Source organism: Quercus suber, unplaced genomic scaffold (assembly GCF_002906115.3).
Source record: "Quercus suber isolate HL8 unplaced genomic scaffold, Cork oak 2.0 scaffold_219, whole genome shotgun sequence".
In the NCBI taxonomy this organism is placed as follows: Eukaryota; Viridiplantae; Streptophyta; class Magnoliopsida; order Fagales; family Fagaceae; genus Quercus; species Quercus suber.
This window is the reverse complement of record NW_027069677.1, coordinates 632,741-656,732: the sequence shown is the minus strand read 5'-3', so window position 1 is coordinate 656,732 and position 23,992 is coordinate 632,741. Positions and strand designations below refer to the sequence as shown.

The 23,992-nt window shown below is 33.9% G+C and overlaps 4 protein-coding genes across 6 annotated transcripts; 1 reads left to right on the top strand and 3 right to left on the bottom strand.

Moving 5' to 3' along the window:
* Window positions 1-352: 352 nt before the first annotated feature.
* LOC136070231 (uncharacterized) lies at window positions 353-3,655 on the bottom strand. Its single transcript, XM_065779893.1, is given in 9 exon segments — window positions 353-588; window positions 733-897; window positions 1,332-1,484; window positions 1,633-1,785; window positions 2,019-2,186; window positions 2,406-2,456; window positions 2,459-2,554; window positions 3,182-3,234; window positions 3,236-3,655. Coding segments are annotated over 9 exon segments (1,218 nt in total). The 5' UTR covers window positions 3,394-3,655; the 3' UTR covers window positions 353-367.
* Window positions 3,656-6,183: 2,528 nt separating this feature from the next.
* On the top strand, window positions 6,184-11,018 carry LOC111998399 (uncharacterized). Its single transcript, XM_065779892.1, has 6 exons — window positions 6,184-6,421; window positions 6,566-6,736; window positions 7,880-8,066; window positions 8,190-8,403; window positions 9,110-9,287; window positions 10,307-11,018. Exons 1-6 carry the CDS (start codon window positions 6,199-6,201, stop codon window positions 10,342-10,344), a joined length of 1,011 nt encoding a protein of 336 aa, XP_065635964.1. The 5' UTR covers window positions 6,184-6,198; the 3' UTR covers window positions 10,345-11,018.
* A 2,932-nt stretch (window positions 11,019-13,950) lies between these two features.
* Window positions 13,951-16,896, bottom strand: LOC136070230 (protein SPIRAL1-like 1). 2 transcript variants are annotated; one of them, XM_065779890.1, is made up of 3 exons: window positions 16,795-16,896; window positions 15,413-15,697; window positions 13,951-14,328 (listed from the first exon to the last, which is right to left on the bottom strand). In XM_065779890.1, exons 2-3 carry the CDS (start codon window positions 15,677-15,679, stop codon window positions 14,248-14,250), a joined length of 348 nt encoding a protein of 115 aa, XP_065635962.1. In that variant the 5' UTR covers window positions 15,680-15,697; window positions 16,795-16,896; the 3' UTR covers window positions 13,951-14,247. The 2 variants fall into 2 exon arrangements, with proteins under 2 accessions (XP_065635962.1, XP_065635963.1); XM_065779891.1 differs by lacking the exon at window positions 16,795-16,896 and adding an exon at window positions 16,572-16,692.
* A 783-nt stretch (window positions 16,897-17,679) lies between these two features.
* Window positions 17,680-20,624, bottom strand: LOC111998392 (protein SPIRAL1-like 1). Of its 2 annotated transcripts, none has more exons than XM_024030488.2 (3): window positions 20,523-20,624; window positions 19,141-19,425; window positions 17,680-18,057 (listed from the first exon to the last, which is right to left on the bottom strand). In XM_024030488.2, exons 2-3 carry the CDS (start codon window positions 19,405-19,407, stop codon window positions 17,977-17,979), a joined length of 348 nt encoding a protein of 115 aa, XP_023886256.1. In that variant the 5' UTR covers window positions 19,408-19,425; window positions 20,523-20,624; the 3' UTR covers window positions 17,680-17,976. The 2 variants fall into 2 exon arrangements, with proteins under 2 accessions (XP_023886256.1, XP_065635961.1); XM_065779889.1 differs by lacking the exon at window positions 20,523-20,624 and adding an exon at window positions 20,300-20,420.
* Window positions 20,625-23,992: the final 3,368 nt, after the last annotated feature.

Here is a 23,992-nt window from a genome sequence, read left to right as displayed (position 1 = left end):
TAACTTTCAACTTACTTGTTTATATAACTTGTTAAAATCTCAAAATTTTCAGGTGCAATTGTACTTTTGCTTACGTTCAACAAATTAGCAAAAAGTTAATCCAAATGTTCATTAAATTATGGTTTTAAAAACCAGACTGGGGAATGAGGGGAAAAAAAAAAGGTAGACCCAAGATGAAGGTGAAACCTGAAAGGCCCCAGAAGCTCACAAAAAGAAGCCACTGAATGAACTTAGATACATATTTTTTAGGAAGTAATTTAATCAACCTATATACATTGTGGCAAAAAAAACAAAGAACTTTTTATTTTTATTTTCTTATTTATCACATCTTCATACACTACCGAAATTTATACAAAGAACTTAAATTCTATGCAGAAACATTATGCAAATTTTTCATAAGAAAAAATATGTTCATACCAGGTTGGCCAGTGGTAGGTACAATCATAGGTTGGTATGTATCAGCACCCATTCCAACCCTAACAAGAGCTTTGTCATGAGGAGGAGTGAGATTTTGCTCTTGACACTTTAGCTTTAGTTGCTTCCTAAGAGATAACTTATCTAGCCTCCATTCTTTTTCTCTGACGAGTCCTAAAAATTATAAATTATATTAGATTAGTAACAGATTCAAGATTCCATATTAAATCAAGATGTTAATCAATTCCCAAAACCAAATGTTACAAGAAGTAGGATCAAAAGTATAATTATGAGGTAAGTGTAAAGAACATGCAAAACCTGTGTACAAGTAATACATGTCATCCAGAGCCTCAAGACTTTTGTTGCATCCACCTAAGAATACAAGTACACCACCCTTCACTGGATCTAAACAGTCACCAGCCACCGAAAATCTGGCAGAAGGCCCATCACTTGTAGTGATGACCTTTGTCCATACACCAGTATCTGCACCAATTATGGAATATGGTAGATGATACAGAGGAAATATATAAAAACATAGCATATGGATAATATTATCAGTTCATTTCCTAAACAAGCAACTGAGAAGAAAAATAAATCATACAGCTATGAATATCAAGATCCAAAATTAGATGACAAACCATATATTTGGTTTCAGTTACTTTTTTTTTTTTTTTTTTTTTTGGCTTTTTCTGATATGTTTACCAGACTTGTAAATGTGAATTAGAATGTGGTACAGGGCAGTTCATAGCCATTCACTGGAACAACCCTGAACCAAAAGAACTCAAAATTCCATTGTATGTTTGCCCACCCAATAATCACCATGGGCTTCTACAACAAAGATTCTTGCAGCACAATATCATGAAGGAAAAAATAGAATAGCCGTATAAACATGTAAACATTATAACATTCATACATACCAACATCAAGCGCATAAAGGTCATTGTATAAATTTTGAGCATCAGTAAATCCCCCAAAAACAAACAAGCTTTTGCCAAAAGCAACAGTTGCATGACCAGCTCGGGGAGGCAACAGATGGCCTGAAGTGTTCAGCTCCTTCCAAATTAGCGTATCTAATAAAATAAATGCCAAGAATATAATTATTAATTAGTACATACAATGCATAAATGACAGTCCTGGAACTAGGCACAACCAAGTTTTGCAAGAAGGAACAATTTTTCTCATTGGCAACTAGACTTGGGATTCTAGAATATATATGACCTGTATCAAGTACATGGACGTCAGACAAATAATAGTCATGTGCATCTTCACCACCAATCACAATGAATTTGTTCTTCCAAGATGAGCAAGTATGACTATCACGTGGAGATGGTGGAGTTCCTGATGTTGTAGCGCGTTTCCATACAAATGTCTCTACAAGTATTCAGTCAGAGAAAAAGGATGAACATCTTCCTTTATCCACAAGAATATAATGAGTGTACAAGTCAATTGAGTACCATCAAAACCCCCCCCCCCCCTCGCCCCAAACAAAGAAAAAAAAACAGAAGAAAAACCTAGGTCTTTGAAAAAGAAACCTAGAGGCTTTACAAACAAATCAGCTAGCACCTACACATCTTTATTAGTAACCAACTATGTAGAAAATTTACCTGTATTCAATATATAAAGATCGTTGTAGTATATTTCGTCATTATTATTAGCAGACTTCCCGCAGCCACCAAATATAATTAGACGTTTACCAACAAGGGCTGCACTATGACCCTCCCTTGCCTCAGGTCCATCACCCCGTAAACTTGGAGATATCCATGTGTGTGAAGCTATGGATATGTTAAACACATTAGCAACTATGACACTAGTTGAATTTGTAATAAGAGATAGAGACATAAACGAGACTTTCTAGCTTCTAGTCTAAAGCACAGCAATGCAAAATGAAATTACACTAGTTGGCAGAAAATATATAATTCAACAAAACTTGGGCAACAGATTATCTGCAACCTCTCGTGTGAAGAGGCCATTAAATAATAGAAATAACTTACAAGTATCTAATATATGCAAATCCTTGAGAGGATTCATCCCATCCGTTCCCCAAATACAAAAAGATTATCACCAACAGTGGTGCAGCTGTGGCTATCCCTCGGAGTGGGTGGTGTGCCTTTTATTGCAGGCTGGCTCCATGTCTGGTTAGCTGCAAATCAGCTACTAGAAATGAGGAAATGAATAATACTTAAAAATGAACATGCAAGTGCAGTAAAGGAAATGCTATGAGTAAAATAAATCAGGGAAGAAAAAACAATTGAAAAAAACCCAAATTCTAAGACAAACCCATTAACAAACCCCCAAACACACACAATCCATAAAGAATCTAGTAAGATAATAAAGAAAAATTGTAAGTAACAACAAAATTTTTTCATAAAACCCATCAAAGCCATGTGCATAATAGGACATCTATTGATTCTAAACAACAACAAAAATCCACCAAAATCGGAACTTTACCAATAAAAATTCAAAAGCAAACACACGGAAGCATTAAAGCCAAAAAACTAATGCCATACAAGAACCCATCACAACATTAATGTCAAACAACAAGCCCCCACAACAGTAGACAAAAATATAAACTCAACCAAAACCATAAAAACAAGTCCAACGCCATCCCCCACAAAGCTTAATAACCCCAGTACATCGAAAAGATTCAAACTTTATCACAAAAAAAACACAAACAACAATGTCAATAACTCAATATTTGCACAAATCCTAGAACACAGAGAAAAAAAACTAATAAAGTGTGGAACTTTGTAAATAGAAGAAGACCCACCAGTGTCAAAGACATGTACTTGGTTGGTCTGGCAGTTGTCTCTGCCATAACCCAAAAACATAGAGAAATCTGCCACCTTTAATGGCGTTGCAGGTGTGACCCCACCTCTTCCCTGGCCCAAATATGTCACCAACTCCATGCTGTTGCTGTTGCTGTTGTTGAGCTCCTTCTGAGCTTTGTTTGTGATGGGGTTGGACTCTTTCCCACCTCATTTCTCAGAGAGATTTTCAATGGCAAAAATAGAGAGAGAGACCCAGTTGAGGATAAAGTGACAGAAAGTGAAATTTTTGTTTCTCTTTTCAGAAAGAGAGACAGAGAGAGAGAGAAACAGAGAGATGGGTTGCTTGGGGATTGAGTGGATTTTGCGGTGTGTTTTTGAGTTCATGCAATTGTGATGAAGAGAACAAAATGAAAACCCAAAATAAATAAATGCACGCAAAACTGCCAAAACAAGTGTCATATAGTAGTACTAATTGCTAATTGGTAATTACCCATATGGGAAAAGAGAAAACTATTTTTGGTGGAGGGGAATTAGTATTTATTAATTTATTATCCAATTCCTTCTAAAAAAATTTTATTATCTAATTAATAAAATTATGGCTATTATTATTTAATTAGTATTAAAATTTGTTTTATGGGGCTATTAATATTATCATTTAAAGTGGAATAAATAAGAGAGTGAAGTGTCAGAGGGGGGAGAGAGAGTTTGAAATATATGGGGTCAGAGGGGGATTCAAAAGGTTCTAACACGTGGCACTTGGAGAATGGTGAAAGGTAGGGTCTCATCTTTAGATGGGTCATTACGCTGGACGCAGTATATCTTGACACGTGGCACATGAAAAATGGCTCCATCCTAGCTAGCCAAGCCATAGCCCATTGGCCAATTCCCAATTAATTTGAGTGTATTTAGAATTGTTGGATTCATTTTGGTGTTTTCAAGGAAGGCGTTCAAAAATTATTAGATCTTGTTAGATGGTATGTGTTGAGTATGGGCAATTACTTGAGAAATGTACTATGGCTTTTAGCTTAGCTCATTCTTTTGCCAAAAAAAAAAAAATAGCTTAGCTCATTCTTTATTTCTCGTTTCATTTTATTGTGACATTTGCTTTGGGAAAATCTATATTACTCTACATCTAGATTTTAGAGAATGTGATGCATGGTTAATCAATTTAGAATTATAACTTACCAAAATATGAGATGCTTTTATTTCTAGAAATCTTATAAGAATTATGGGTAAATTACAAAGTTAATCGTTATTCTTACTTCATATTTCAATTTAGTCTATAACTTTTCAATTTAGTCTATATTCAGAAATTGAAAGCCTAATAAGAAAGTTTTAGTGGAGTCAGAAAGGAGACAGGAGGAAGATTCATTGGGTCAAGTGGGAAACTCTATGCCTCCCAAAATCTGAAGGGGTATGGGATTCAAAGACTTAACCCTTTTCAATGATGCATTACTTGCAAAACAAGCATGGAGGCTTTTGCACAATCAGAATTCTCTATTTTATAGGGTTTTCAAATCCAAATTCTTCCCGGATTGCTCGATTTTGGAGGCCTCAAATTCTCATTCAGGATCTTATGCTTGGCAAAGTATCCTAAAGGGGCGGGATGTCTTGTTGAAAGGTGCTAGATGGAGAGTAGGAAGTGGGGAGTCCATTAGTGTGTGGCTTGATGCTTGGCTGCCATCATTGGAGCACCCACGGATACAATCACATATTGTAGAAGGTTTTGAGGATATAAAAGTAAAAGACCTCATAGATCTGGTGACTCATAGCTGGGATGATTGTCTTATTGAAGGTCTGTTCAACAATCAGGTGGTAAGCTTGATAAAGAGTATTCCCTTATGCAATAGCCCGTTACGAACTCACTCACATGGCCTTTCATTGCTTCAGGTTCATACACTGTCAAATTAGGCTATAAATTCTTAGCCAAGGAAGAGCTCCACAATCAATCACTTGCCTATTCGGACCAAAATAGTGACTTATGGAAACTAATAGGGGTCTCGACGTCCCAAACAAAATCAAAAATTTTGTATAGAGGTAAAGCAGAGATGTGATTCCAGTAAAGAAAAACCTAGAGAAAAGGAAGATTTTGAATAATGACAATTGCGAACACTGTGGACAAGCTGAAGAGACGGTCCTACAGGCAATCTGGGAGTGCTCAAAACTTTCTCCAATTTGGGACGCAGTAACTGACTTTTCATTCCGTCAAGCTCGCTTATTTGTAGATATAAAAGACTTGCTTCTTTATGTTTCAAATGCAGGTAGCAAGGTGGATTTAATGGTGGTCATCATGTGGAACATATGGTTTCGCAGAAACCAACTGAGATTGAACAAGGACCATCCCATATCATAGGTACTTCAAACTTCTTAACAATCTTTACTGGATTACCAAAAGGAGAGCAGAGTTAGAAGAATTCAGATGGACACCCCAACACCGAATCGAGTTGTTGCTTGGCACTCTCCACCTGATGACTACGTAAAAATCAACTTTGACGAGGCAACTTTCAAGGACATCAATAAGGCTGGTCTTGGAGTTGTTATTCAGGATGGGTTTGGACAGGTGCTGGCATCCCTATCGGAGCAGATTCAACTCCCCTACTCATCAGACCTAGTTGAAGCGATGGCAGGGGCAAGAGCTATCTATTTTGCTGCAGAACTTGGCTTCTCTAGTTTTGTTTTAGAAGGAGACTTAGAATTGATAATCAAGGCACTAAAGAACAATGAAGACTCATTTGCTCCCTTTGGTCATGTCCTAGCTGCAGCAAAAACCTCAACAAATGTCAATTGTATTTCATTTTCCCAAATTCGTAGACTTGGCAATTTTGTTGCTCACAACTTTCACATTTACAAGTCTGGTAAACATATCAGAAAAAGCCAAAAAAAAAAAAAAAAAAAAAAGTAACTGAAACCAAATATATGGTTTGTCATCTAATTTTGGATCTTGATATTCATAGCTGTATGATTTATTTTTCTTCTCAGTTGCTTGTTTAGGAAATGAACTGATAATATTATCCATATGCTATGTTTTTATATATTTCCTCTGTATCATCTACCATATTCCATAATTGGTGCAGATACTGGTGTATGGACAAAGGTCATCACTACAAGTGATGGGCCTTCTGCCAGATTTTCGGTGGCTGGTGACTGTTTAGATCCAGTGAAGGGTGGTGTACTTGTATTCTTAGGTGGATGCAACAAAAGTCTTGAGGCTCTGGATGACATGTATTACTTGTACACAGGTTTTGCATGTTCTTTACACTTACCTCATAATTATACTTTTGATCCTACTTCTTGTAACATTTGGTTTTGGGAATTGATTAACATCTTGATTTAATATGGAATCTTGAATCTGTTACTAATCTAATATAATTTATAATTTTTAGGACTCGTCAGAGAAAAAGAATGGAGGCTAGATAAGTTATCTCTTAGGAAGCAACTAAAGCTAAAGTGTCAAGAGCAAAATCTCACTCCTCCTCATGACAAAGCTCTTGTTAGGGTTGGAATGGGTGCTGATACATACCAACCTATGATTGTACCTACCACTGGCCAACCTGGTATGAACATATTTTTTCTTATGAAAAATTTGCATAATGTTTCTGCATAGAATTTAAGTTCTTTGTATAAATTTCGGTAGTGTATGAAGATGTGATAAATAAGAAAATAAAAATAAAAAGTTCTTTGTTTTTTTTGCCACAATGTATATAGGTTGATTAAATTACTTCCTAAAAAATATGTATCTAAGTTCATTCAGTGGCTTCTTTTTGTGAGCTTCTGGGGCCTTTCAGGTTTCACCTTCATCTTGGGTCTACCTTTTTTTTTTCCCCTCATTCCCCAGTCTGGTTTTTAAAACCATAATTTAATGAACATTTGGATTAACTTTTTGCTAATTTGTTGAACGTAAGCAAAAGTACAATTGCACCTGAAAATTTTGAGATTTTAACAAGTTATATAAACAAGTAAGTTGAAAGTTAAAAGTTAATCCAAACTGCCACTTTAAAATTTTCAAAAAAGAAAAGAACTAGTTACATACATGTTTTGTGGAAGTTTCATGGTAATCCAAGTCACCATAACTTGGTTTTGTTTTTTACTTAATATTTTGGATAAATTACTGAAAAATATGATACAAATTATTGAACTTGGGATGTTTCTGTTGGCTTGAATTATAAGATTCTTGGCTTGAATTTTTTAGTTTTGACTAGCTATGAATAAAGATATATATTGATGGTAACTTGGATTTGAAGAAATATAAAGGGGGAAGGGAGAGCTGGCTTTAAAATCTGTAATCTCTTTCCATTCATCAATTACAATATGGAATTATTCTCTACTTTTTTGTCCAAAATAATCCATGAATCTAGTATAGTGAGAAGTATTTTGACAAAGAAATGTCCAGTAGAAAATTCCTAAAAGACTTTAATTGTATGTGGTTTACTCAATGTATTTTCATGCATAAAGTGACTCTTGCCAACGTTATGAAGTATAAATGCATTTAAAGTCATGGTTTCTTAATCAAACTTGTGTGAGTATTCAAGAAATCAAATGGGCATATTAAAAAAAAAAAAAAAAAATTTGATGTTGTTGACTTACATAATAGTTTGATTTGGAAATTCTTGTTTAATGGTTAAAAGAATATAAGTAATATTTGTAAAACTTGTACTTGACACAGGATATTACCTAATATTTTGGTGCTTTAATTGCAGGCAGACAAAATTTCCCATTGAATCAAACCCAATCTCCTCAAGGAAAGAAGACATTTCAAGCCAAGGTTACAGAAAACATCCCAGTTGGATATACTATTGAAACTGTCATTGATGGGAAGCCTCTTCGGGGAATATTGTTTTCCAACAAGCCAAACTCTTACCATGCAGCTAATCATAATTTCAGTAGGTGAGGATATTGTTATTTTTATTTCACTTCATTTTGGTAACTTGGGATTGCTAGCAATGACCACATTTTTCAATGATATATTTATTTAGGTATTATGTTCTAATACTGCAATTCTCAAATCAGGAAGAGGACTGCTGCAGAAGCTGGTAATGTTATGTCAAATGGAGATTACAACAACAAATCAAAAGGTTCTAGAATACCCAAGCAGGACGCAATTGATCACAGATTAGTAGATGGAGTTCATGGAAAGGAGCCCACAGTACATGAGTCCAAGACAGAAGCTGCTATTCCTGCTTTAAAGAATCCAGTATCTTCTGATACATCTCAGCCCCCTAAGGTGTAATCTTCTTTCCCTTATGTTGGACAAAGACTCTTAGAAGCTACTCTTTGCAGAACCAATAAAATTGTTTTGAACAAGTTTACAAACACCATGAACCAGTTAAACTTTGTGACTAATTGAAGTGGGGCATTACATACTACAACTTTATAAGTGGAGATTTTTGTAAACAGCGGCTGTCAGAAATATAGCCACAAATCGGCCTCTTTATGATCATTTATATTGTGGTGGTTGTTTATATAATTCATTCTGTCAACTGAATGTATGTTGCTCATGCTATTGAAAGGTCCCTTTTTTTCTGTTCTGCTTCTGTTCATCAATATATTTGAGAAACTTTTGGGGCCTTTAAAATGGTTTCTCCACCAAAGCAAGTCCTCTGCAATTCTTCTTTTTCACATGATGTATTCACCATATACCTAACTTCATCAAAGTTCTATTTTGGCCAAAGTGCCTTTCTGTTTTTAAGGAAAAATATTGCTGCCTGCTTATCGTGGTGAGGCTATCTGTGTTTGAAAGGGAAAAAGAAAATTAAAAGGAAGTGGTACATGCATGACAACACATGCATCATACTTAGTTTCATGTCCACTATGCTGTACAAGATGACTGGTTAGCCTTGCATTTTGCCATGCACACTAGGATTGGTCTAATGTGGGATGTTGTGGGAGATCCTGTGTGAAATTACATTTTAACTTCAGACTTTATGCAGGTCAATGTAATCCCAGAACAGTCAATGCCTAATCTGGAGGATTATCAGACAAATAACGCACCTAGCTCCAACAAAGAAGTTCCAATAGAGGATAGGACAAATGATGCTCCAGACTGCAGTACTGAAGTTCCAAAGGAGAACACAGCTGCCACAGCCAAGGACACTGTCTCAAGCCAAGGTATGCATATAAGGAGCAATTGTTTTCCACATCTTAGGATCCTCTTCATTTGAAATGGATTCATTTCATGGTTCAAATAAATTATTGCAAATCTAAAGGTGTATTCAGTACCACATCATTTAAATTTTAGTCAAATCTAGGAAATAAAATCTTGACCATGAAATGGAGAGGATCTTGTCCCTGTCTTCTTTCACCTGTTACTGTATGATTTCTTGTTCGCATATCATACAGTCAGAATTATTTACATTGCATTTATTAATCTACCTGGCTTGGAGTTGAAACTAATGAGCTTCTTGTGTGTGGTCATGGCACTCCCAAGATTGCACCGCTGATGGTTCTAATCTTATGGTTTGTGCATTGCCATTGTATTAATTAAGAAGTTCCCCAAATGATGTTGCAATCTTTTATATTCAATTTAATAATGAGCCCATTAAATGATTTGATTTTTACAGTCACATTATCAGTCATTTGAAACCATACAGAAATTAAAATATCTTAAGTGTGATTCACATGGCCTTTGGTTTAGAAGACCAAATGTTGACATTATCATGAATAAATGTTCAGGAAATAAACAGTTTTATACCAAATTTTATGGATGGTGAAATGATGTATCTTGAAAGCCAGTGAAGTAAATGTTTGAACTTCATGTGGCTTAATGTAGTCTTAATTTAATATATCTTACTGCTCCCCCATCCCAAAACTATAGACCACATTGGAATGAGCACAGTTTTTTTGGAAAGGGCATTGAATGGAATATCACTCTTTATCTGTCATTTATTCTTCCATTTCTAAACTTGTACTTGTCATTTAAAAGTGATGATTCTCTTATATGTAGTTAGCACCATAATAAAGCTAGTGCAAGAGCACACAACTTACTTTTGGACTATTTTTATGGTCAAGGTTGGGACATAAAACAAATGTTATTTAGGGATGGAACCAGTATAATATTTCTAGTGTGTGCTTGGATATAATAAATCAAGTTGTGATGAACTGATAACAATTCCATTTTGTGATGGCAGACGACAGGACAGCTACTACCAGCGATGCAACAACATAAATTTGAAATCATGGTCAAGGGTTGACATCTTAACATAACCTAAAACACAAACCGGCCATTTTGTACATTCATCATTGGAAGGTGATCATAGATTGATATGACAGGTGATATACAGAAATCGCTAACTGGTGATCTGCCACCTATTAACAAGGGATTTTAAATTAAATGTTTTTTGTTCTAAGATCATGATTAATGGTAGTATGTAGGAGAAGTTCTTGTCTGAAAAGGGTGAATTCTTAATTACTTTCTGCTTCAAATTAAAGCATTGTTTGGAGGGGGAGAAGAGTGCTTATCAAAAGTTGTTAACTGTTACAAGTAGGCTTTATCTTTCTTTGTAGCAGAGGAATCAATGGGTTTGCAGCAATGCACATACACCTGCTGGCTCCATTTTTCCATGAGATGTCGAAATGCCTTCAGCCACTGAATATTTTCTTCCGGTCTACGAGATCTGTTTTTCTGGAGAAGAAATTGATGTTTGAAGGCTTCATTTCATTTTGTATGTATCACAATTTAATCTTTGGAAAGTTGTCTTTTCTGTGAGTTTCACAGGAAAGAACTTATTTATATGCCTGATTTATTTCCCCAGAAACGTGTTCATGCCGTATCAGTAATTCCATGGTTTCTATTGGCTTTAGTATCTTCAATAGAAAATCACAGTAATAGATTAAAAGATTGACAGCCAGGGTGTGTTGCTTGTTGAGTTTGGCTAAATTCTTTTATTCAAATTGCGGCAGGAGCAAATTAACATGCTGGATTAGGGTATGTATGATATCTCTTCCATTACTGCACAGATTAGGTTTATAGGTTGTTACCATATGGTAGTGCAGCAGCTGTGAGCCTGTGGTGCTGTGGTAGTACCATACAATTTAGATTGTGTGATCTGAAAATGGTTAATAACAAATTGGATTTAGATCTTTTAAAGAATTTTACTGAATCAGTTGCTGATATATATCATATATGGTTGAATTATTATGACCTGTTAAGCTCAGCAATTTGGATGGAATATCACCTCTTTTCATATGTCTAAGGTTATTTATAGATCGGATCTGTCCCAATAGATATAGGCATATTCTAAAGTTGGTTCGAACGAGGTAGTTATGAAATTTTGTTTTTCCCTTGAATTTTTTATTGGTAGATAACAGTGTATATATCTATCTATACTACTAATAAAATGATTCGTCTGTTTCGTCTTCAACTTTTGACATACCAAAATATTTTCATACAAATTTTGAAATAATATTTTCCTTAGTTTAATTTTATTTTCTACAAAAAAAAAAAAAAAAAAAATGTTAAAAGGGTAATACTATCTCACGTACAAAAGGAAAAAAAATTCAAATATTTGGTTTCTATCTATATTTGTTATTTATTTAAATTCAAATACTTCAATTATGTTTTATCTTAAAAAAAAAAAAAAAATCAATTATGTTCGTACACAAGGGAAAAAAAAAAAATTTCTCTCCATTCATTTGTATTCAAATATATAATTCCTATTTGTATTTGTTATCTATTTGAATTTAAATACTTTAATTATTTTTTTTAAAACAAATTACTTTTTCAAAAAAAAAAAATACCATTACTCTCTCATGAAAAAAAATTCTCACCACCCATTTGTACTCAAATATCTAATTTCTATTTGTATTTGTTATCTATTTGAATTCAAATACTTCAATTATGTTTATAAAAAAAAAATACAAATTTACTTCTTCTAAAAAAAAAAAGCCCACTACTTCACGTAAAAACCACTCGTTCTTATTTGAAAATTTTATTTTATTTTATTTTTTAAATTCTTTAAAGCATTCCAAATTTTTTTTTATTCAAATTCTATACAGTTATCATAAATCACCATCCATCCACACTAATATATATCATCTTTCTTTTGTTCAAATCTCAAATTTTTTTACTTATTACAATTCTTATTCCAATCAATAAATTTAAATCAGTAAATTCAAATGTCCTATTGGATTTCAACTTTTTATGGTACAAAATTGCCCTCATTTGAACATGTTAAAACTGCATCTACCCACTGCTATCTCAGCTCTCTTTAGCCACTATCAAGCATATCACGTCTCCCACCTTCCTACTTCATAGGTTCATTCTAATTAACAAACCCACCAGTTTCATGACAGAATCAAATGCAGAAATCTTTGAAATCCATTGAATTTCAATATTTAAAGGTACATTATATCTAATTTATATGGGGAAAAGAATTTTTACTGAGGTATGTATTTAAAAGTGTTTGCTGTTGACAAAGAGCTTGGCGAGAGAGACAGAGATCGTTGACTACAAGCCCAGTCTTAATTTCTATTAAGGTATTTATTTGATTCCTTTGTAATGTTTTGTAATGTTGAGTCTATTTTGATCAACTTTTTATTTTATCTTGAGCCTAATTGCACACTCACAAAAGCGTGTGTGATAAGTCTAGTATAGAATAAAAGCATTTAATTTTTTTTTTTTTACTTTGTTACTCTAGTAAGAATTTTAACCTTTTTGAATATATTTTGTTACATATTCAGCCAATATAGATTTTTTTTTTTTTTCAATTTTAAAATAAGAGTATCTAGATCTCTTCGAGTATTTGACTGTTCTCTTGAGCATGTGTAGTCCTTCCATCTCCTTGAACATGTGCAAGCCAATATAGATTTAATGGGCCGAAGTTTTATCTAAAATGATGAGTGTATTTTTGTCATATTTGATTCATTATTAATCCTTTAACAAGCAAGCGTAAAATTGAACACTCATGTTTACGAAAAAGAGTAATTATAATGTAAAGAATAACCATAGGTTTCAAATCTTATTGTTCTATTAAAATCAAGTCAAGCTTTTATTAAAAACTCAGTTCATATGCAATCTAGACATGAGACAATATTTCTTTAATGTTTTTTTGTTTTGTTTCTTATTTTTTATGTGGGGAAGGTAAAATAATTTGTTAGTTACAATAATAGAAGAGAGGAGAGGAGAGGAGGATTTGAATCCTTTTTCTTTATTCCAAGGTTCTTGACTTGACATATGTAATCTACACATAAAGATAAATTGGCTTTATATATCTCATTATTGGGACAACTTTTTTACTTGAATGTTTTTGGATTTACTGATTGAGTTAAGTAGCAAAGCACTGAAAGTCAGAAACTGATGTGAAATCTTAGAGAAGCTTCAAAGTATGGTACTTGTTCAATACACTGAATTCCGACATTTTTAAGTGAAGGTGAAAATACAACTCATCCCAACTTTTTTGAGCAGGGTTATGTTTGCCCCCAAAAATTGTTATTCTGAGGTAATTTTTTGAAATACGTGTGGGTGAAAAAGTGTGTTAAAATGCGTGAAATGTTGTTTAAAAACTAAAAAATGTTGTTTGAAAACACAAACCAAACGGACTCTTAACCATTAAATGAAGGTGAAAATACAACTCATCCCAACTTTTTTGAGCAGGCTTATGCTACCCCCCAAAAAGGGTCAAGCTGAGGTAAACATAAATCATAAAAATGCTCTCTCTCTCTCTCTCTCACAAATGGAAACCTTAGGAAACATTTAACATTTTTCAATTGCGTCAACAGTATCAAATTAATGATATCGTTATGTTACTCTAAGCCACAATCACAAAAAATAAAATAGAAGACGGCAATGAAAGCAACTCATATAAAATAAAAGGATTACAGCACATTGTTTACTTCGCAGGAAGCAGGCATTAAGTTGGGTACTGACGATGTTTTCACCAACTTAAGCATATCAGGAGTATCCTAAGAAAGCCCAATCCGAACAGAAAACAACATGCAAGATACCATGCAATACATCAGACAAAAGTAAAACGCATCCATTGCCTAAGAGATAGAGACATATTGTTTGTCCGATTACAATTAGCTCTAGAACAACAGCAAGTAATGCTTCCATTGTTGAAGACATGAGGCCTTATTTGCCACCATCTCCAAACAGGTAACCCAGGGAAGATCCACCACCAGGAGCTGCATGGACCTTTGTTGAAGGCCGATCCTGTCCAGATAAAATTTCTAGAAATTAAGGAAAACTTTGTCCATGCGACTATATACAGCAAAAAATATAACAAAAATCTACAATGACTATGCAACTGCGTAAACATGATTTCATCATACATTTTGTAAGTATGACCTCTTTAATATAAAGAGAAATAGGCTTTGCCCTTCTTCAGAATGAACCAAGGTATTAAAAATATGAGTTTCAGTAATCTAAAGTGTTTGTTTGCCCAGTAACTCAACCTTCACATGGTGAAGGATGTTCAATCCAAGATGAAATAATATAGTTGCATATAAGAGGCAAAATTCTCCAATTACTCATTTCCATTTCAAATTCCAACTAGACTTGTCAGTTTTCACCACTAACAAGTTCCACATTTAACAACACGGCAAGGATAATAACAAAAGGGAAAAAAGAAAAAAACATTTCGATTCACACCAACAGATTTACAAAGCAGAAAATGAAGTTCCACTCAGTTCAGGTGGGGTATATTAGATATGTATGACCTCCACAACTGCTGCAGCAGATACCTAAAGGTTCCCTATATGTCTCACAACCTTCAATGGTATCACTTCAAACCAGAGTAGATGGTCCATGATGATATCTCTTTATAGAGTTTTATACCAATAATGTTACCGGAAACTCCAAGACATCATGAGCAAAGTTTCTAGCCCATCAAAAACTTTTCAACGTCATGAACCATAGTACCTGTAGTTACCTCCATACACCCTTTTAATGAAGCATCTCTTTAAATGGTGAAAATAATTAAAATCATATCAAATCTTTTTTAAGTCCATAAAAAACAAATCCATCCTTAGAACAAGGTTACCTCCCCCCACCCCCCCTTCTCATTTTCTTTTTAATAGCAGCATTGATATGCACTTGCACTATCCATGTTGTTCAATAATAAATCCACCTAGACTCAAATGAATGACAAGCAAAATTTAACAAACTAAAGGGCGAAGTCCCCAATCAAGAATCTTGTGCAATAATTTTCACTAAAATAATATCTGATCTTAAAAAAAATTTAATGTTAAACATGTTTAACTCAAAGCAAAAATGAAAACTGTGACAAAGATCTTACCGTGATGAAGTTGCCGCAGTTCTGACCATCAGCTCGGAAATAGTTGTTTTGGGTGTTACCCTGAATGCCTGCTGGAATCTGCTTACCAGGCTCTTCAGGTGGTGCAGCAGGAGTGGAGTTCTGAGCAGGTGAATTATTTGTAACCTGTCCTTGATTCACAGGAGCTTCGGCATTGTTTTTGTTTGTGGAGGGTTTTGGAGCCTCATCACTTCCAAACAAGTAGCCCAAAGAACTCTGTCCCCCACCGGCACTGACTCCACGGCCCATGACCTCTGATTTTAACTCCTATATAAGAAATAGAAAATCAGCGACCACAGTAGACACTAATATCAACCTATATACCAAAATTGATAGCATTTCCACACACACACCAAAAAAAAAACCCAGGAATTTATGCATTACAAAGGAGAAGCATAAACATCCCATCACACATGAACCTTGAAATGGCAGCTTAGAGACTATTTCCTATGCACATTGTGATTCAGTGACACATTTTGTGGCCAGGACCTAAACACTCTTATAGGGAGAATTTCTTTATAAAAAGGAAAATAGTGCAATTATGTAAACCTAAAGATATTTACCTACAACAAAAAATATCTTACTACAACAACTCATTTTATGTAAATGTTAGACACAGAGGCGAAAAAACAAATAGAAACTAAGGACTTAATACCACCTCCAATGAATCCAAAAAGTAGCTCTTATGAAAGCATTTCTTAAGGTGTTTGCATCATAATCATAAAAATAAGCAATTTTAAAGAGAAACCCATGTTACAATTCACTCCAATTACAATCAAAGTGCAGAAATTAGCTTTAAAACAGCAATAAAAAGCTTTTAGATCCATTGTGTTAAGGTTTGTAGCTTAACCCAACACTACAAGTCATTGGCAATTGTGGGTGGTCATGTTAAATTTCTAATTAGACATAACAAAAGCAAACTAATCCACCACTTGAATCAACTCAAACCCACATTACAGTAAACTTTTTTCAGGTCCTAAAGCATGTGATTCTAATTCATGGTAAAGCCATTATTACACAAATCATAATAGAATTTCTAGCAACAAAAAACTTCAAGCAAAAAGAACAAATAAATATATAAACACCATTATAGATCCACTTAGGAAGTGATGAAAAGAAAATCAGAGTAATTGTAACATACAAGATCCACAGAAATCTTTCAACACCAGAACTCCGTTTGGCTGGTGAGAAAAAAAATTTAAAATAGCCCAGAAGGAAATCACATTTTCTTTTTAAGATATTAAAAGCTCTTAGAACTATGGAACATGAAGAAGGAAAAAAAAACACTTTTTTTTATGGGTTTCTCGGGAAACAAACGGAAAATGAAAATGGTGCAGAGGAGAGAAGAGGTCTGTCTGTCTCACCTTGGTGGTGTTTGGATCAGATCTGAGAAAGAGTGAGCAGAAACCACAGATAAAGGTAACAACTTATTTATATAACAATTGTATTTAATAAATTCAAAATGACATATAAACGGAGTGGGACCCAACATAAGGTTTTTGAATAATTTTGCCTCTTTTTTTTTAAAATAAATTAAATTAAATTATTATCTGTAAAATAATATTATATATATAATTTTTTTTTTTTTTTGCAAGTGTAAAGAATAACCATAGGTTTCAAATCTTATTGTTCTATTAAAATCAAGTCAAGCTTTTATTAAAAACTCAGTTCATATGCAATCTAGACATGAGACAATATTTCTTTAATGTTTTTTTGTTTTGTTTCTTATTTTTTATGTGGGGAAGGTAAAATAATTTGTTAGTTACAATAATAGAAGAGAGGAGAGGAGAGGAGGATTTGAATCCTTTTTCTTTATTCCAAGGTTCTTGACTTGACATATGTAATCTACACATAAAGATAAATTGGCTTTATATATCTCATTATTGGGACAACTTTTTTACTTGAATGTTTTTGGATTTACTGATTGAGTTAAGTAGCAAAGCACTGAAAGTCAGAAACTGATGTGAAATCTTAGAGAAGCTTCAAAGCATGGTACTTGTTCAATACACTGAATTCCGACATTTTTAAATGAAGGTGAAAATACAACTCATCCCAACTTTTTTGAGCAGGCTTATGCTACCCCCCAAAAAGGGTCAAGCTGAGGTAAACATAAATCATAAAAATGCTCTCTCTCTCTCTCTCTCACAAATGGAAACCTTAGGAAACATTTAACATTTTTCAATTGCGTCAACAGTATCAAATTAATGATATCGTTATGTTACTCTAAGCCACAATCACAAAAAATAAAATAGAAGACGGCAATGAAAGCAACTCATATAAAATAAAAGGATTACAGCACATTGTTTACTTCGCAGGAAGCAGGCATTAAGTTGGGTACTGACGATGTTTTCACCAACTTAAGCATATCAGGAGTATCCTAAGAAAGCCCAATCCGAACAGAAAACAACATGCAAGATACCATGCAATACATCAGACAAAAGTAAAACGCATCCATTGCCTAAGAGATAGAGACATATTGTTTGTCCGATTACAATTAGCTCTAGAACAACAGCAAGTAATGCTTCCATTGTTGAAGACATGAGGCCTTATTTGCCACCATCTCCAAACAGGTAACCCAGGGAAGATCCACCACCAGGAGCTGCATGGACCTTTGTTGAAGGCCGATCCTGTCCAGATAAAATTTCTAGAAATTAAGGAAAACTTTGTCCATGCGACTGTATACAGCAAAAGATATAACAAAAATCTACAATGACTATGCAACTGCGTAAACATGATTTCATCATACATTTTGTAAGTATGACCTCTTTAATATAAAGAGAAATAGGCTTTGCCCTTCTTCAGAATGAACCAAGGTATTAAAAATATGAGTTTCAGTAATCTAAAGTGTTTGTTTGCCCAGTAACTCAACCTTCACATGGTGAAGGATGTTCAATCCAAGATGAAATAATATAGTTGCATATAAGAGGCAAAATTCTCCAATTACTCATTTCCATTTCAAATTCCAACTAGACTTGTCAGTTTTCACCACTAACAAGTTCCACATTTAACAACACGGCAAGGATAATAACAAAAGGGAAAAAAGAAAAAAACATTTCGATTCACACCAACAGATTTACAAAGCAGAAAATGAAGTTCCACTCAGTTCAGGTGGGGTATATTAGATATGTATGACCTCCACAACTGCTGCAGCAGATACCTAAAGGTTCCCTATATGTCTCACAACCTTCAATGGTATCACTTCAAACCAGAGTAGATGGTCCATGATGATATCTCTTTATAGAGTTTTATACCAATAATGTTACCGGAAACTCCAAGACATCATGAGCAAAGTTTCTAGCCCATCAAAAACTTTTCAACATCATGAACCATAGTACCTGTAGTTACCTCCATACACCCTTTTAATGAAGCATCTCTTTAAATGGTGAAAATAATTAAAATCATATCAAATCTTTTTTAAGTCCATAAAAAACAAATCCATCCTTAGAACAAGGTTACCTCCCCCCACCCCCCCTTCTCATTTTCTTTTTAATAGCAGCATTGATATGCACTTGCACTATCCATGTTGTTCAATAATAAATCCACCTAGACTCAAATGAATGACAAGCAAAATTTAACAAACTAAAGGGCGAAGTCCCCAATCAAGAATCTTGTGCAATAATTTTCACTAAAATAATATCTGATCTTACAAAAATTTAATGTTAAACATGTTTAACTCAAAGCAAAAATGAAAACTGTGACAAAGATCTTACCGTGATGAAGTTGCCGCAGTTCTGACCATCAGCTCGGAAATAGTTGTTTTGGGTGTTACCCTGAATGCCTGCTGGAATCTGCTTACCAGGCTCTTCAGGTGGTGCAGCAGGAGTGGAGTTCTGAGCAGGTGAATTATTTGTAACCTGTCCTTGATTCACAGGAGCTTCGGCATTGTTTTTGTTTGTGGAGGGTTTTGGAGCCTCATCACTTCCAAACAAGTAGCCCAAAGAACTCTGTCCCCCACCGGCACTGACTCCACGGCCCATGACCTCTGATTTTAACTCCTATATAAGAAATAGAAAATCAGCGACCACAGTAGACACTAATATCAACCTATATACCAAAATTGATAGCATTTCCACACACACACCAAAAAAAAAACCCAGGAATTTATGCATTACAAAGGAGAAGCATAAACATCCCATCACACATGAACCTTGAAATGGCAGCTTAGAGACTATTTCCTATGCACATTGTGATTCAGTGCCACATTTTGTGGCCAGGACCTAAACACTCTTATAGGGAGAATTTCTTTATAAAAAGGAAAATAGTGCAATTATGTAAACCTAAAGATATTTACCTACAACAAAAAATATCTTACTACAACAACTCATTTTATGTAAATGTTAGACACAGAGGCAAAAAAACAAATAGAAACTAAGGACTTAATACCACCTCCAATGAATCCAAAAAGTAGCTCTTATGAAAGCATTTCTTAAGGTGTTTGCATCATAATCATAAAAATAAGCAATTTTAAAGAGAAACCCATGTTACAATTCACTCCAATTACAATCAAAGTGCAGAAATTAGCTTTAAAACAGCAATAAAAAGCTTTTAGATCCATTGTGTTAAGGTTTGTAGCTTAACCCAACACTACAAGTCATTGGCAATTGTGGGTGGTCATGTTAAATTTCTAATTAGACATAACAAAAGCAAACTAATCCACCACTTGAATCAACTCAAACCCACATTACAGTAAACTTTTTTCAGGTCCTAAAGCATGTGATTCTAATTCATGGTAAAGCCATTATTACACAAATCATAATAGAATTTCTAGCAACAAAAAACTTCAAGCAAAAAGAACAAATAAATATATAAACACCATTATAGATCCACTTAGGAAGTGATGAAAAGAAAATCAGAGTAATTGTAACATACAAGATCCACAGAAATCTTTCAACACCAGAACTCCGTTTGGCTGGTGAGAAAAAAAATTTAAAATAGCCCAGAAGGAAATCACATTTTCTTTTTAAGATATTAAAAGCTCTTAGAACTATGGAACATGAAGAAGGAAAAAAAAACACTTTTTTTTATGGGTTTCTCGGGAAACAAACGGAAAATGAAAATGGTGCAGAGGAGAGAAGAGGTCTGTCTGTCTCACCTTGGTGGTGTTTGGATCAGATCTGAGAAAGAGTGAGCAGAAACCACAGATAAAGGTAACAACTTATTTATATAACAATTGTATTTAATAAATTCAAAATGACATATAAACGGAGTGGGACCCAACATAAGGTTTTTGAATAATTTTGCCTCTTTTTTTTTAAAATAAATTAAATTAAATTATTATCTGTAAAATAATATTATATATATAATTTTTTTTTTTTTTTGCAAGAGAGGGAATTTAGAAACTGGTTTTAATATAAAAATTCGATTTATCCAGCCATATTTCATGTTGTGGATCATAGGTTTACAGGGGGAAAGTTAATGGATACTGTAATTGCATTGATTTATAAGATATTTTTTAAAAAAATTATTATAGAAAAAAAAAATTTGTTTGACAATAAAAATGGTGATAAAACTTTCTTATAATAGTTTAAAGACACCCGTTAACATGATCATACTAATTTGAAATCCTTTGCAATTTTGCTCATAAACTTATATAATCTATATTTATAGTTATATTTATATCTCTGATTTTATATCTATTTCTATAAATTTTATATCTACTTCTATACTTTTATACTCTATATTACTATTTAAGGGATTTTCTTCATTTGAAATTCACATTTTGGATGTCCAAAATATCCTAACATTCTACTCATTCACAAGGTTTCAACTAATAATAACAAATACATCAAATAAAACCCACAATTTTTAACCTCCTATTATCAGCGTCTCCTTCAAAACAACCCCACATATTCCTTTTGAATTCAAATAACTGTTAGCTTACATTTCTTATAAATTATTAAAAATTTTAAAAAAAATTATAAATAAATAAAAAATAAAATAAACCCTCATCCTTATCTTTATGCAACGTATTGTGTAACTTCTCGTAACAAAGTGTTTTGCCGTTGAATTGTAACAAAGTTAAACACTCCTATAAATTTTTATTTCATAAGTTTAAATCTAATATTTAAAAAAAAAAAAAAATGCAAAGCTCTACATGCACCATGCACGGGTATATTTGTAATTTTCCTCACTATATTTTAAATATACAATTTTGGCAAAACTACACTATTAGTCCTTGAAGTTTATTCTGTGTGCGCAATTGGTCCATCACGTTTGAAGCGAGCACAATTAGTCCCTTAAGTTTTAAAACTGAGTTGATTTGGTCCTTTTACTAACTATTGTTAACGGTGTTACTTACGTGGCTAATGGAACAAAGACTTGACTTTTTTTTTTAATGATGTGGCATGTTTTTAATTAAAAAATTAGAAACTAAATTTACACCTAAGAAAAAAAAAATCACTGGTACCAAATTAAAAAATTTATTTTCTACCTGTTGTGAGTTTAACGAGAGAGAAAGGGAGAAAGGGAAGAAATCAAACCCTAGCCACCGCCAGCAATAGCCCAAGCCGTAGCTACCACTGGCAACAGCACAAGCCCTAACAGCCGCCGACGACAGCCACTGACCCGCCTCCCTCCTCCTCTCGCACAACCACTGAGCTACGTTCGTCCTCCCATCTCAAGTATTACACCGGCGAAGACAAAAATTAGCAATACCTGAGAGGGTTTTCAATAAAGGGAGGTAGTGAAGCACTAAGCCACAAACGGAGAGAGAGATGAGAGAGGGAGATTGAGAGTGAAAACGGTATAGGTATGGACCTGTCTAATTGCCTCCCTCTCTTTCTAATCGCCTTCTCTAGTGAAGGGTGGGTTCCGATGGGGTAATCGCTGGGTTTCATCTGGGTTTTCTCTTTGTGATTTTATCTGGGTTTTTTTTTTTTTTGGTCTTTGGTCATGTAAATTGCACTTGTTGATTGGGGTTTTTTTTTTTTTTTTTTGGCTTGATTTTCGGCTTTGAATTCTGATTGGCTAGATCAAATGCAAGGTAGATGCTGATTTTGGATTGGATTTTTTGTGGGTTCATGGTGTTGAAGGTGTGGGTTGCCGTCGTGGTGGTTGGGGTGGAGGTGGGGGTTGCTGTCAATATGATTTTTCAATTTCATCTAAGGTGGAAACTATTTTTTTTTTTTTTTTTAATTAAAAACATGCCACATCATTAAAAAAAGTGTCAAGTCATTATTTCGTTAGCCATGTAAGTAACACCGTTAACAACAGTTTGTAAAAGGACTAACACAACTCAGTTTTAAAACTTAAGGGACTAATTGTGCTCGTTTCAAACTTGAGAGACCAATTGTGCACACAGAGTAAACTTCAGAGACCAATAGTGTAGTTTCGCCTACAATTTTTATGTTATTGACATTTATATACACACGTTAGTTTCGGTAATCATAACGATGTGATTGAATTTAAAGTAGATCATATTTTCTTAATAGGGGTAAAAAAAATTAATGCATTACCTTGTAAAAGGAGAAAAATTGTGATTTTTTTTCCTGCAAAAAAAAATTGTGATTTTTTTGTTTGTCTTGATCAAGGTTTAATGATGGCATAACTGTTAGTAAACAAATCATCATACTTAGAATTATTTTAAAAGGCACAACCCATGAATTTTTGTAAGATATATCATAAATAAAGTGTGGGTAAATAATATAGATAAAGGAGCATAATAGTGAAGCTCATATTGTAAGCATTATAAAGTATAAAATTCCGTAACGCAAAAGATACTTTCTTTGGTGGGTCTAGTACATGAATACTACTTCCCCCAATTTAGCTGATGTGAGAGACCGCGTCCCCGGCCCGTTTTGATGGATGTTGGGCCAAACCCACGTGAATGGGTGGAGTCGTGTGTTGCCTCTCAAAATGGAGGTTCGACTAGTTATATTTTCCCCTTTAGATTGAGGGTTTTACAATGGAGTCGCCACTTATTTAATTGTTGGAAAAATAAGAAAACCATAGTTGAAAAATTCCTCATTTTATTAATTTGAAATTTGAATTTACATTGATCATAGGAAAATTACATGGCTTTGGTCCTAGATACAATCTAAAATAAAGTACATGGCTTTGTTTCCTAGTTACAATCTAGAAATTGAAAATTACAAGGATAAGCACTTGATCTACTAACCCTTGATCTAAGTTCGGAGGCTATGTTACGAGGTGGGAAGGTGTTAGGCACCCACCTTGCCCGGTGAAACCGGTCTTCTAGACTATGGTGGCCAACAATCATATCATATCATCCAATATGTTGTCAATCAATTTCATGTTGAATTTAAAGTGTGTGCATGTGATAAACCCTAATTCAATTTATTAAGCACTTCGTTTGGATTGACAAATAAATTCTAGTGAATGTGTGTGGATGGTGATAACCTAGATTCAAGGAGTTGAAAGAATTATGAAAGAAACATGTTTTTCATATTTTTGATGTAGATTTAAGATTAAAACTAGTGTTTATGCATGAACATGTGATGAACAACCAAGAACATGTGAAGAACATATAAGAACAATTAAGAACATTCAAACATATTCAAATGATTACTATCATGCTTTAATCTTAAACCCTTATCATGGTAA